This window comes from Vulpes lagopus, chromosome X, assembly GCF_018345385.1.
Source record: "Vulpes lagopus strain Blue_001 chromosome X, ASM1834538v1, whole genome shotgun sequence".
Lineage (NCBI taxonomy): Eukaryota > Metazoa > Chordata > Mammalia > Carnivora > Canidae > Vulpes > Vulpes lagopus.
Window position 1 is genome coordinate 81,943,720 of NC_054848.1, and position 14,531 is coordinate 81,958,250.

General features: G+C 36.2%; 1 protein-coding gene across 3 annotated transcripts in view; it reads left to right on the top strand.

Annotated features, from left to right (window-relative positions):
* The window catches only part of COL4A5 (collagen type IV alpha 5 chain), a 273,463-nt gene that overhangs the window by 129,769 nt on the left and 129,163 nt on the right, over nt 1-14,531 (top strand). For all 3 annotated transcript variants that reach the window (XM_041740856.1, XM_041740857.1, XM_041740858.1), the window contains exons 3-4: nt 6,904-6,993; nt 14,307-14,351. In XM_041740856.1, the coding sequence (XP_041596790.1) occupies nt 6,904-6,993; nt 14,307-14,351 (135 nt within the window). The remainder of the gene's footprint in view (nt 1-6,903; nt 6,994-14,306; nt 14,352-14,531) is intronic.

Consider the following 14,531-nt stretch of genomic DNA (forward strand, 5'->3'; position numbering starts at 1 on the left):
TCAGCAATAAGAAGGAAAGAACTATTAACATGTACCATAACATGTCTAAATCTCAAATAATTATGCTGAATGAAAAGTTAGACAAAAAGAGTTCATTCTGTATAATTCCATGTATATAAGTTCTAGAAAAAGAAAATTAATTTATAATGACAGTAAGTCAGTCATCACCTTGGGGGGGATGAATAGAAGCATGAGGAAAATATTATATAAAAGGGAACACAGAAAATTTTTTATATTTATAATGTTCACTTCAATATTGTTATTAATTAGATACTTATTCTTTAGAGCTATTTTAGGCTCCCAGCAAAATTGCAAGAAAGATACAGAAATTTTGCATATACCCTTGGCCCCACACATGCATACAGGCATAGCTTCCCTATCAATTCCTCCACCAGAGTGTTACATTTGTTGCAATTGATGAACCTACATTAATACATCATTATCACCCAAAGTTTGTAGTTTAACTTAGATCTCACTCTTGGTGTTGTACATTCTGTGGATTTGGGCAAATGTATAATGACATGTATCCATCATTATCATTTGAGTATTTTCACTGCCCTAAAACTCTTTTGTGCTCCATCTGTTCATCTACCATTCCCATCCCTGGCAACCACTGATCTTTTTACTGCCTCCATAATTTTGTCTGTTCCAGAATATCATATAGTTAAAATCATACAGTATGTAGCCTTCCCAGATTGGCTTTTTTCTCTTAGTAATACACGTTTAAAGTTCCTCCATGCCTTTTCATTACTTAATAGTTCATTTCTTTTTAGTGCTGAATGATATTCCGTTGTCTGGATGTACCAGTTTCTTTATCTCTTTTTCTACTGAAGGGGCATGTTGGTTGCTTCCAAGTTTTAGCAATGATGAATAAATCTGCTGTAAGCATCCACATGCAGTTTTGTGTGTGTGTCGATATAAATTTTAAACTCTTTTGGATAAATACCAAGAAACATCGTTGCTGGATCATATGAGTATATTTAGTTTTGCAGGAAACTGCCAAACTGTCTTTCAAAGTGGCTGTATCATTTTGCCTTCCCACCAACAGTGAATGAGGGTTCCTGTTGCTCCATATCTTTGCCCTCATTTGGTGGGTTTTTTATTTTGGCCATTCTAATGGGTATGTAGCAGTATATAATTGTTATTTAAGTTTGCATTTCCCTGATGATGTATTACATGGAACATATTTTCATATGTTTATTTACCATCTGTATATCTTCTTTTTTAATTTAAATTCAATTAATTAATACGTAGTGCATTATTAGTTTCAGAATACTCTGGTTTCTCTTCAGATCGTATAAATCTTTCGCCTTTTACTATTAGTTTCAGAGGTAGACTTCAGTTGTATATAACACCTAATTGTATATTATGCTCAGTGCTCATTACATCACGTGCCCTCCTTAATGCCCATCACCCTATATATCTTCTTTGGTGAGTATCTGTTAAAGTCTTGGCCCATTTTTAAATCAGGGTGTTTGTTTTCTTATTATTGAGCTTTAAGAGTTCCTTGTATATTTCAGATAGTAGTTCTTTATCAAGATGTTTCCTTTGCAAATATTTTCTCCCTGTCTGTGGCTTGTCTTCTCATTCTCATTAATGCTGTCTTTTACAGAGCAGAAGTCATTAATAAAGTCCAGCTTATTAGTTATTTTTTTCATGGATTATGCCTTTGCTGTATCTGAAAAATTATCACCATACCCAAAGTCATCTAGATTTTCTCCTATACTGTCTTCTAGGAGTTTTATAGTTTTGTATTTAGGTGTATGATCCATTTTGAGTTGATGTTTATGAAGAGTGTGAGGTTTCTGTCTATATTCTTTTTTTTGCATATGGATGTCTACTTGTTGGAGCAACATTTGTTGAAAAAAGAAGGAAATTCTTGTGAGTGGTGGCTATATATGTTCATTATTTTGGTTGTTACAGATGTGAAAAAATTCAAATCGTATGCTTTAAATATGTGCAACTTATTGTATATTAATTGTACCTCAATAAAACTGCTTCTAAAAAGTAAGTTTAACACACAAATAATAAAATATGTCAATTCTGCCAAAGAAATGTGTCCAAGTGCACGTTGCCAAAAACAAAACTTGCTAGACTCCTGATGACAAGAAATTAACCATCTGACAACAAAAAATCATGTCACATAGATAGTAACTGCTTATCATGGTGAACATAGCTTCATGTATAGAATTGTCAATTCACTATGTTGTACATCTGAAACTAGTATAACATTGTATGTCAACTATACTTCAGTAAAAATTATAAAGTAAAATAAAATCAATGTCACACTCAAACATTACCTAAACAAGGTGTTCCTGTCTACCAGTGGCATCAACATTTTCTGGGAGCTTATTAGAAATGCAGGTTCTGAGGCTCCTAGCAGACCTACTCAATCTAACTCTAACCAGGTAATCTGTGTTTTAACAAGTTGTCCAAGCAGTTTTGATGGAAGCTAAGGTTTGAGATCATCTGACCTACATTATCTCCATTTGGCAGTTGTCAAAGATCCATATTCTTGTTCTCCTAACTATATTACATCAAATATATCTTTGTACTATATAATTACAAAAACAACATAGAAATTATTCAAAAAGAAGACAAAATTGCCCATAATTGCATCTTTTCAGTTATTCATTATTTTCGTTAGTTCATTATGGTATTGTCTTGCCCAAATGTTTATATAATTTTTGCATTTTTGCGATACTATAATCCCAAAATAATTTTAATCTCAATGGTCATTATAGCAGTTTGTGCCACTTTTAATTTTTTTCTGACTGCAGAAATCCAGTGTTTGGTGCCTGGGTGGCTCAGTTAGTTAAGCATCTGCCTTCAGCTCAGGTCATGATCCCAGGGTCCTGGGATCGAGCCACACATCGGGCTCCCTGCTCAGTGGGGAATCTACTTCTCCCTCTGCCTCTACTTGTGCTCCACTTTGCTCACTCTTTTTCTCAAATAAATAAATAAAATCTTTAAAAAAAAAGAAATCCAGTGTTTTTCCTGTTAATTTTCTATCTTTCTTAAGAAACTATTCTTAAAATCTTTTTTCATTCCCATAATCATGTAATTTTCTTATTGTGATTATAAAGTGCCCTTTATGTAAAATTGTAACATTATTATGGGTACCTTTGACTCATAATGTAGATTTTCCTAAGTAAGTCAGTCTGTTATTCTTTTTAATACTAGCATGTGGTATATAAGAGACCTTTTTTTTTCTTTTTTTTCTGTTTTTTAAAAATTATTTATTTATTTATGATAGTCACACACACACACACAGAGAGAGAGAGAGAGAGAAAGAGGCAGAGACATAGGCAGAGGGAGAAGCAGGCTCCATGCACCGGGAGCCCGACGTGGGATTCAATCCCGGGTCTCCAGGATCGCGCCCTGGGCCAAAGGCAGGCACTAAACCGCTGCGCCACCCAGGGATCCCTAAGAGACCTTTTTAAAGATTTTATTTATTTATTCATGAGAGACAGAGAGAGAGAGAGAGGCAGAGGCACAGGCAGAGGGAGAAGCAGGCTCCATGCAGGGAGCCCGACGTGGGACTCGATTCTGTCAGGCCCCAGGCCGAAGGCAGCACCAAACCGCTGGGCCACCGGGGCTGCCCAAGAGACCTTTATCATAAAAAGTTATCCTTTGTATAATTTCTCCTAACCCTAACTTATATTTTTCTGTATTTGGGGCAAAAATATATGCCATAAGTGTTATATAATCCATTAAGGAAGTTCATTCATTGAATGGATATTTTGTATTTGTTTTGCTGGGTACTAAGAATGAAATGATGGAGATAATATGATTGACTAGATGAAAGAGTAATGGAAAGAGTAGAGGCAAGATTATTTCAAATTTCTGGTCTAGGTTGTGCTATTTCCTGGAATAGGGAAGATGGTATAAAGGTAGTGAACTCAGTGTTTCTTATGTTAAATTCGCTCTTAGGAAAATTACACGATTCGTCTGTGTCCCAACTCTTCATCTGTAGAATGGAAATAATAGTAATATTTACCTTATATTAACTTTGGGAGAATTAAATAAATAAAACATGGAAATAGTTTAGAATAGCTCAATACATGTTTCTTATTGTTGTTGATTTTTGATTCCTGTGTGATATTCAAATGGAGATGTTTAAGACAGTTAACCCTGTGAGCCTAAATTTTAGAAAAAAAAGTGTGGGTGTTTGAGATTTCCCAGGAAAATAGAGGGAAGGGTCAAAAAGAGAATCCAGAGTAATGTAATACTAATATATAAGGGACAGGCAGAGAGAGATTACTCCACAATGAAAAATAAGAGTAGTTTTTATCCCAATATGGGCAGGCAACATAAGCCAGTTTTTTTTAAGATATTATTTATTTATTCATGAGAGGCACAGAGAGAGGCAGAGACACAGGCAGAGGGAGATGCAGGCTTCATGCAGGGAGCCCGATGCGGGACTCAATCCCAGAACTCCAGGATCACGCCGCTGAGCCACCCAGGGATCCCCAAGCCAGTTTTTTAAAAAGAAGTTTGACCTTCACAAATAGATACAGCTTGCTATTTTCTGTGTTCGTGAGTGTTAGCAAATTACAGTAAACTGTAGATGAGTTTTAAAGAGTGGATGATTGCCTTGCCACCAGTAGCAAACAGTAGGCAAACAACAAATGTCAACCTTCATACCATCTGCGGGAATTAGGTAGAAGACTCCCTCACCCCACCTCATGGCAGATTTCTATAGTTTCTACTGCAGGAAACTTTCTACCCTTTAAAGGCTGGGGATTGTGCTTGCAATTATTTTGCTACTGTCCAGTAGGTACCCTTCTCTCTTCCTTGGTATAATGTCAGTCAGTCAGCTAGATAGGCCCACAACATTATTTGACTATATTATGAGCAGATTTAAGGATATATAATTTATAGGTATATGGTTATATTAATAAAAACACATTAAGCTTTCTAGCACTCTCTACTTGGAATTTCTGGTTTATTCCTCTCTTATCTATTGCCCAAACAGCAATTTTGCTTCTGAGAAAATATAGCTCTCTTCAAACATTATACTCAAGTTTTGGCAGAGAAACGCTTTAAATACCAGTGGAGATCCCAGAATGTAGCTCTGTTTTCCACTTATGGAAATCTACTTGAACTAGATTTTTTTTTTCCTTTTAGCTTCCTTTCTGACTTGTGCTTGAAATCAGATTTCTACTACCAACTCTGCCAGAAATGAGCTGTGTAGTAATTTGAGACAATCCAGATCTAGAAATTTTGAACTTTTTATTTTTCCGCTCTTGCTCTATTCCCTTCAAAGTAATTGATGACATTGATTAATACTAAGTTATCATAATTATATGACTAATTAAAACAACAAAGAAATATTTATAACAAATAGGAAGCATGTTAATATATCAATAATAATTGTTGCCAAGACTATGGGAATGTTTCAACCTACTATTAATTATCTAACATTTGCTTCATTTGCTTTGAAGTAATGAGTGGAAACTGACCATAAGTACTTATAGTTGTTATAACTTAACATAACAAAGAATTATTGAATACAAAATTATCTAAATTGTCTAGACTAAACTTAGAACCACACACTCATCCCCCCCTACACACACACACTGGGGGTATAATAAAAGCCTACCTTAACCTCTAGGGATATGCACTTCCAATGGCCCATTAGTCAGTTGCTTTATAGATATGGATGCTTTCTCTTTTGCAGGTGCTACTTAGGCTGTCACTGTGGTTAGGATCTAGTGAACGCAAGCATTCCTACAATGAGGTCCAGAGCCTCTGGCCAGAGACTCAGCCCTCAAGCCTTAGAAAAATCGAAGAATTTCTTACAACCCTGCAGTTGGGAGCACATGCCATGGAGCTGTGAGCCCTCAGGGTTCTTAAACTTAATAGTGGTGAATTTGCTTTCTGTGATTGTATCTCCTAGGGGTGTTGGGGTTCACACTTCTATAATTGGCTATATGCAAGTTATATATAATATAATTCTATAATTGGCTTTCTGTAATTGGCTATATGCAAGTTAAGTAAGCCTAACATGTTATATAATGGCTATAATTTCTATAATTGACCTTTCTATAATTGGCTATATGCAAGTTAACTAAGCCTAACATGTTATATAATGATATATTAGTATAGATGGCAGATCTACTACTCCCATATATCTGTCTGTGCAGATGTGCACATCAGGCAACCTTATTACATAGATGCTGATAAAATTTGGTGAAACCTTACTGGTAGGTTGGCAGTCCTCCTGTGCTAGTGTTGATAAGTGCTGTGGTCAGAACTAGGACTTGAGTGACATTATAGTTCAATTAGTAATTATGAATAGAGGAATTACTGGTAGTTTTTTCTTTGTATGTTTTTTGTTCTTCTACAATAACCATGTATTCCTTTTTGTAGTATTTTTACAATCAGAAGAAATATAAAATTTTTTGATGTTCTAGAGCCCTTTTCTGACTAATTTATCTGCAGTCAGCTAATGAATTTCCATTCTGGATAATCCCGCAACTTCCTATTCTGCAACAAATCTGAAAACTTCTCAGATGGTTTTCTTTTACACTTCATCCCTGCACCAAACTTACTTAATGTAACCCCTACAGACCTGGTTTCCTGGACTTATTGCCATCTTCCTTGTTAAACTCTTGATTTCAATATGTTTAAAACCTCATTCTATCTCTGATATGCCTTTTACTTTTACAAGAAAGCAAGAAACTATATTACTGTATATGGTATAAATTCAGAATGGTTTGCAGTTTTCCCACTTAGATCATGTAGGTTTTCTCATGTTAGCGGATACTATGAATTTAGTATCATTTAATTAATGCTCGTTAGATAGGCTTTTGGTCTTTTTGAATCTCAATCATGTCCGTGCTTGAAAATTCACAAATAACTTCATCAAAAATGACATTAACTCTTGTTCAATTGCAGGGGGAGAGAGGATTTCCGGGTTTGGAAGGCCATCCAGGTTTGCCTGGATTTCCAGGTCCAGAAGGGCCTCCAGGGCCTCGGGGACAAAAGGTATGTTCCAGGTTGTCAGCCAGTAATACTAGAAGCATTAGGCCATGCTAAATGTGGGACTAGGTGTCAAATCAACTAAGAGGTTACTGAGTTATAGCCAGAAATTAATATAGAAAAAAACAATAGAATAGCTAAGAGTCTGTATTTTATTGTTGGTTAAAGAAAACCCTGAATATTGCTGCCATATTCAGATGTTTTTGGAAGATGCTGTTAGTTGGATATGGTTATTGGGATACTTAACAAAAATTAAGTTTTGTGAGGAGCTCAGCTGAGCTGGAGAGAGCTAAACTGCCAGGTGTCAGAGTAGCTGATTAAGAGAACAAGCCAAAATGAAAGAATGGTCAAGCCCTTTACTGTGGCAGTATAATAAGCAAAATGTTTAACCAGAAAAAGCACCAACTTCCCCACTGTTCCATTTTCCCTATGGAACAGTACCAGTGAGGACCTTGCCTTGGTTGGCCAGCAGGAAGGTAAGGGCTACGCTGTTATCCAACAGTATTTGGGCCAAGGAATTTGAGGCTAGTCTCTTCTGCTTCCAAAACTGAAGTAGTGTCATTAATGAGTTAAGTAAAAGTTAAAGACATATTGCAAACAACTTTTTGGAATTGGATGACCCTGAGTGAGAAAAGTTGGCTGGAGCATGCACATGAGTAGAATCAGTAATACCACATGACAGTTTGCCTCAGTAACTAGAGTACCTGGTTTTGGAATTCTTACTCTGTTTAGCTTGATGTGCTCAATAGGAAGGGCTATCTTGAATATTTGACAGTCCCTTATCAATGCCCCATATGTATATGTTACATTGGTAAGAATGTTGAAGGCCTGGCTTATAGAAAATAAATAATAACCCTAGGGAGACACACACACACACACACACAGTGCTGGTAGTATAAAAGCTAGTGATTACCATGGGGTCAACGAGCCAGGAGTCCCTTCTGGTGGGTAGAGTACTTGAGTAGAATTGGAAAGTTTGTGTAAGGTGTGCACTGGTATTGGAGGTAGGAGGCCAGCACTATTGAGGTCAAAATAGGCCCAGTGGCAGATCCTATTTCCCTTTTGCCAGATGCTTCTCTTAATTCCATCTCAGACAGGAGCAATTTGACCTGTGAGGAGGCATTTTCTTTCTGTAGTGTCAGAGTCCAACTGTGGGAACACATCAGGCCCTGTGTAATAAAGTTGAGGTATCTGAAGTACTAAAAAGTTCTGTGTTTAGAGAAATGTCCATTTGTTGTATTCGGTGGTATAGCAGTCAGGTATTTATCTATGGGATTGGATGGTGGGTGACATATTGAGCAGTTTGTCAAATTCAGAGTGGTGGCAATTTGCTGGGACAGGTCTATCAGTGAATTGGGTGAGGTAGAAGTCACGTAGGCTGTTCTCTGGGAGAGAAAGATGAGACGATAGATCCATACAGCCTTTCTTTCCTATACCCAGGTTCATAGATCCAAAGGTGCTGTGGTCCTATCAGTTGGGAAGACTTTTCCCCATTGACTGCAGTGCACACAGTCTCTCCTAGACTATAAACAAGAACAACATCTTAGGTGTATGTTAAGATAGGGAATGGGAGTAGATAATAGTGAATGTGAAGATTCAGAGAACTTTCTTGGTTTTCTAAGAGTATTTATTTTGGTTGGTTGCCCTTTGCCATCTGTATTAGGTAGACTGATGAGCTGATAATGAAAGGGCCAGTTCTGTTCATTTGCCTAGAAAGAAAAAAGTAGTTTAAAACCTTTTTTTTTCCTTATTTTATTTCATGTAATAGTGGTACATTATGCCATTAGATTATTGAGGAGATCAAATGGATACTCACCAGGTAGTTTTTCCAATAAAGGAGGAAATTAATTTAAATACATAAGTACTTTTAAACACTTAACTATATCAGAGCATAGATTGTGGGGGGTGTGCTTGGGCATGATCTCTGAGGAGGTGACAGTACATCATGGTAGTTTTGTTAGATTCAGGGGCAGAAGGGACCTGTGCTAAATTTCCTGAGCAGAACTTGTATGCTAAGGAGAAAGCAAGACTCTAAATGACTGCATAGAAGTTAAGTAGATGGGACATTTAACAGAATTTCTTATGTCTAATGAGGTGTAAAATAGCAGAATGTTTCTTGTGCACCCAGGAGTGGCACAGAGTAGCAGAGAGATCTGAAAGAGTCAATATTTGTGACTCTTTGTGTGTGATGGAATTGAGCACTAAGTCAGCAGTAATCCATGTAAACTACTGGTGCGGGACATCTCAGTTAATTCTAGTGTGGACGGGACTATCCCACCCCTCAACAACTTGGAATTCTTAAGCTCTCCATAATTTAGACACAGTCTTATGAAAATGAGATGGGGACTCCTGTTGACTGAAATTAAATTTCAGTCATGTTAGTGAAGTAGGTATTTTGAAACAGAAATTAAGCTGAACCATAGGAAAGTAAAGTTACATTTCTTGCACCTGAGTTTACCCAAGATTGGGACCAACTTTCTTGTGCACCATGCTTGCTGAGGGGTGGCACTTTTAATAAAGATTTGTGACAGATTATTTATTTTAAGATTTTATTTATTCATGAGAGACACAGAAAGAGAGAGGCAGACATAGGCATAGGGAGAAGTGGGCTCCATGCAAGGAGCCCAATGTGGGACTCGATACCAGAACTCCAGGATCATGCCCTGAGCCGAAGGCAGACGCTCAACTGCTGAGCCACCCAGATATCCCAGATTTGTGGCAGATTTTTAAAAAGTTAAATACATATGAATCCCTTTGAAATAATTTAGCATTAACTAGGACTATTGTACTAGACTATTGTACAAAAATTATTGTGCACTAGTTTTTAAAAGTGTGATGGTATGAATTTTAAATTTAGAAAGTAGTCCCATCTTTTGCTGTGATTCCATTTCAATCTCTGTATAATGAGAAGGCTACATTGCTTTCTAAACTTTTGGGATTCTAAATTTGAAGCACTTTGTGCTTCTATCTCAAGTATGACTTCATGCTTTCCAGAATAGCTGAATTTATATTTTTTATGTGATTGGGTATTCTAATACATGCATATATATGTTAATATATATGCTCAGTCAAAAATTTTGTAGGATTGTTCTTTAATTTGTATATTCTTATATACGAAAGTAAAGCTAGGACACCTAGGTGGCTCAGCGGTTGGGCATCTGCCTTTGGCTCAGGTCATGATCCCGGGATCCGGGATCGAATCCTGCATCAGGCTCCCTGTGCGGAGCCTGCTTCTCCCTCCGCCTGTGTCTCTCCCTCTCTCTCTGTGTGTCTCTCATGAATAAATAAATACATATTAAAAAAAAGAAAGTAAAGCTATATAAAACAAGTACATAATAGGAATGTATATATAAAATTTTCCAAAAGATTTATTTATTCTTAAAAATAAAATTTAATTTTTGATAGATAATATATTCACTTTATTGAAAAAAAATTAACATAAGAAGATGTATAGTGAGATATATTTCCTTTCTACCTGTATCTGTTAGCCACTGAGTTCTGCATATCCCTGATAGGTACCAATTTCTAATACTTCCTTGTGAATATGTTCAATGATTTTTGTATATGCACACAGATACAAATATACACTTGCACATACATGCTTATATACACACAGACACACTTTTGCCTCCCTTTGTTTATAAAGTGGTAGCATATTCAACATGTTTGACCTTTGTTTTTCACTTAATACACATTGTAGATATCTCATATCAGTATACACAGAACTTCTTCATTATCTTTTATAACTGCATTGTATCCCATTGTGCATATAAATCACAATGTTTAAAGCCAGTCCCCTGTTGAGGATCATTTAGATAATTTTCAATTTTTTTCTTCTACAAACAATGCTGCAAAGATGTACAATTTTTTTTCTTTTTTTTATAAATTTATTTTTTATTGGTGTTCAATTTGCCAACATACAGAATAACACCCAGTGCTCATCCCGTCAAGTGCCCACCTCAGTGCCCATCACCCAGTCACCCTCACTACCCACCCACCTCCCCTTCCACCACCCCTAGTTCTTTTCCCAGAGTTAGGAGTCTTTCATGTTCTGTCTTCCTTTCTGATATTTCCCACTAAAGATGTACAATTTTAATAGACTTCCTTTCCTCAATAAGAAATTATCTCTGTAAAGTTACTAAAAGTGATATTACTAGCTCAGAGGGTACATGTATTTATATATTTTTATGGATATTGCCAAATTGCCCCCTAAGAAGTTGTATAATTTATCCTTGGTTCAGCAATATACAAGAAGATCAATTTCCCTATAGCTTTACCAGCCCTATTATGAAACTTGGCTTTTTGTCAAGCTAATACATGAAAAATGGTCTCTCAATGCCTTTAGTTTGCATTTCTCAAGAGTGAGATTAAGGATCTTTTCACAGGCCCAAGAATCAGTTGTGTTTTCTATGAGCTGTCATATATGACATTTAATTTGCCCATTTTTCTATAGTATTATAGGTGGTTTTATATGTTAATGAGCTATTTATATATTAGGGTGATTACTCTTTGTGTTGTGAGTTGCAATTATTTCCCCTACTTGTAGTGTCCTTGCTGAATATGTGTATGTGTGTATGTGTGTGTGTTTGTATATTTGTGTGTCTGTGTGTTTTTCAAGAGGTCCTTTATAACATTTGAATTTTGAGTAGGAAATGCCACTATAAGATTATAAAGTAATTGTCCTATTTTTTTCTTCTAGTATTTTAATAGTTTCATTTCTTTATGTAAATATTTTATCTATTTCTAATTCATCCTGCTGTGTAGTTTGTTATATAAGTTCCACCTTAATTTTTTCCCAGATGTCCTCACAAATGTATCCCAATGTAAATTTACCCATTGATTTGCAGTGCTACTTCCAGTATAAACCAAATTCACGTGACTATATGGACTTGTTTTTAGACCTTCCATACTCTTTCAATGATGTATTCTGTATTTTTTTTATCTGCCAGAGCTAGTGTCCCCTTACTGTTCTTTTTTTTTCCAGAATTTTCCTCAATGTTCTTGCTTGTTTATTTTTCCATACGAATTTTAAGTCACGTTATTTACGTTAAAAAAGTAACTCATGTTATTTCTATTTTTATTATGTCAAATTTTAACTAAATTTGTTGAGAATTGACTATTTTTTATGTTGACTTCTTTTTTAAAAAATATTTTATTTATTTATTCATGAGACACACACACGGGGGGGGGGGGGAGAGAGAGAGAGGCAGAGAGGCAGAGACACAGGCAGAGGGAGAAGCAGGCTCCACACAGGGAACCCGACATGGGATTTGATCCAGCTTCTCCAAAATTATGCCCTGGGCTAAAGGTGGTGCTAAACTGCTGAGCCACCCGGGCTGCCCTATTTTTTATGTTGACTCCTATTATCCAAGAACATGAAATGCCTTTCCATTTGTTGTTCTTCCTTTTTGAACTTCAGAAATGTTAACTTTTCTTATGAATCTTGTACATTTCTTATTAAGTTTATTCCTAAATATTTTACCTTTTTTTGCTGCTGTAAATTACATATTTTCTTCCATTATGTTTTCTAGTGCATCTGTGTGGAAAGAGTAGATTATTAAACTTTTTTTAAAAAGTAAGGTGTAGTAGGCCCACCCCCAATGATGTCTATGATGTAATCCTCAGGACTTGTGAATATGTTAGATTATAGAGACAAGCAAAATTAAGATGAATTAAATTTGCTAATCAGCTGGTCTTAAAGTAAGGAGATTATTCTGAATTATCTGGGTGGACCTGATGTAATCACAAGAGTCTTTTAAGTGTGGAAGAGGGAGGCAGAAGAGTCAATATCAGAGTGATGCAATGTTAGATTTCTTCAACTATTGCTAGCTTTGAAGGTTGAAGGCCAGGAGATGAGGAATGCTGGCTGCTTTAGAAGCTGGAAAAAAGGAAATGGATTCTCCTCCTAGAACCTCCAAAAAACAGCAGGATTCTTCAGCTGAGACCACTGTCATACTTCTGACTTCCAGAACTGTAAGATTGTGTTGTTTTAAGCCACTAAATTTGTAGTAATTTATAACAGCAGCATAAAAACTAATATATCAGGTAACCCTTGTACCAAATGAAAATTTTCATGGAAGCCCCACATAAAACATAAAAATAGAGCTGCATTGATGGAAGGAGGGCTGTGACATAGGTTTCAAGGAAAGTCCAGTGGACCTTCTAGGGCTATGAATTGTGCAATTTAGAAATCACCTGTATAAAGCAAGATGTCCCAGCTTAATAAAACCTATCTAAAGCCTCAGGTGGTTGGGATGCCTGGGTGGCTCAGCGGTTGAGCATCTATCTTTGGCTCAGGGCGTGATCCCAGTCCTGGGATTGAGTCCCACATGGGGCTCCCCGTGAGAAGTCTGCTTCTTCGTCTGCCTGTGTCTCTGCCTCTTTCTGTGTGTCTCTCATGGATAAATAAATAAAATCTTAAAACAAATAAAGCCTCAGGTGGTAGTCTACTAGCTGTATGGTCCACTGAAATTCCCATCTTTTGGAGCAGAATTAGGTTTTCTTTATTCCATTTTTTAAAAACTAGTTTATAAAAACAGTGAGGCAAAACTTAAAAAATTCTCAACAATGTGACTGTAACTTAGACATGGCACATAGATTAACACACATGTGGGCAGCCTCTTTTGCATTGAGTCTACAGAAGAAACTTAGAAAGGAAAGTCTGTGGTTCTTTCTTTTCTTTCCTGAGCTCTGCCAGTAGAGAGTGCCTTATAAAGCAAAGCAAAGGTTTAAAACAGCAGAATCAAGAGCAGCACATATTTGGGCTCAGAAATGATGCTATTTATTACCAGTGTGGCAAGCAGATTGACACAATATAGAAACTGCCCAGAATTTCAGCTTATATTTGGCTTATCTATAAATGACTTGAAGAGTATCAGTACCACTATTTCATCTTTGTTTTGTATGATTTTCATAGTTCACTATAGTTCACTTTTCAGGTACAAAGTTTTTGCTGCATGTTAGCAGTTTTCTTCTCAATAAATAAAGACCTTTCTTATTTTTTATCATATATCTTTCCTTAGTGCTTTCAGTCTCAATGACAAATACTTCTGCCTTGGGTTTGGAAGTTTCTCACTCTCACAGAGATTCACAAAAATTTAAGTCTCTTATTGTTATAATGTAAAATTAGTGAGGAGGTGTGCGGGGGGGATGGGGTAACTGGGTGATGGGCACTGAGGAGGGCACTTGATGGGATGAACACTGGGTGTTAAACTATATGTTGGGCAAATCGAACTTAAATAAAAACAAATGTAAAATAAAATTAGTTATTTGAAGGTGATTTTTGGAGGAACAAGAGCTAAATGTGTTTTATTTTTCAGGGTGATGATGGAATTCCAGGGCCACCAGGACCAAAAGGGATCAGAGTAAGTGATATTTGCTGTATATCAAATGTTTTTTGTTGGTCAAAACAGAGAAAAAGCAAATGAAGTATTATGAGATAACTGAAAAGGACTCATATTAAAATACAAAAAGAAAAATACAATCTTTAAAAAGTTAAGTGTAAGAGTAGATATATGTCTACAATTAGCCTTTCTTTAGTACTT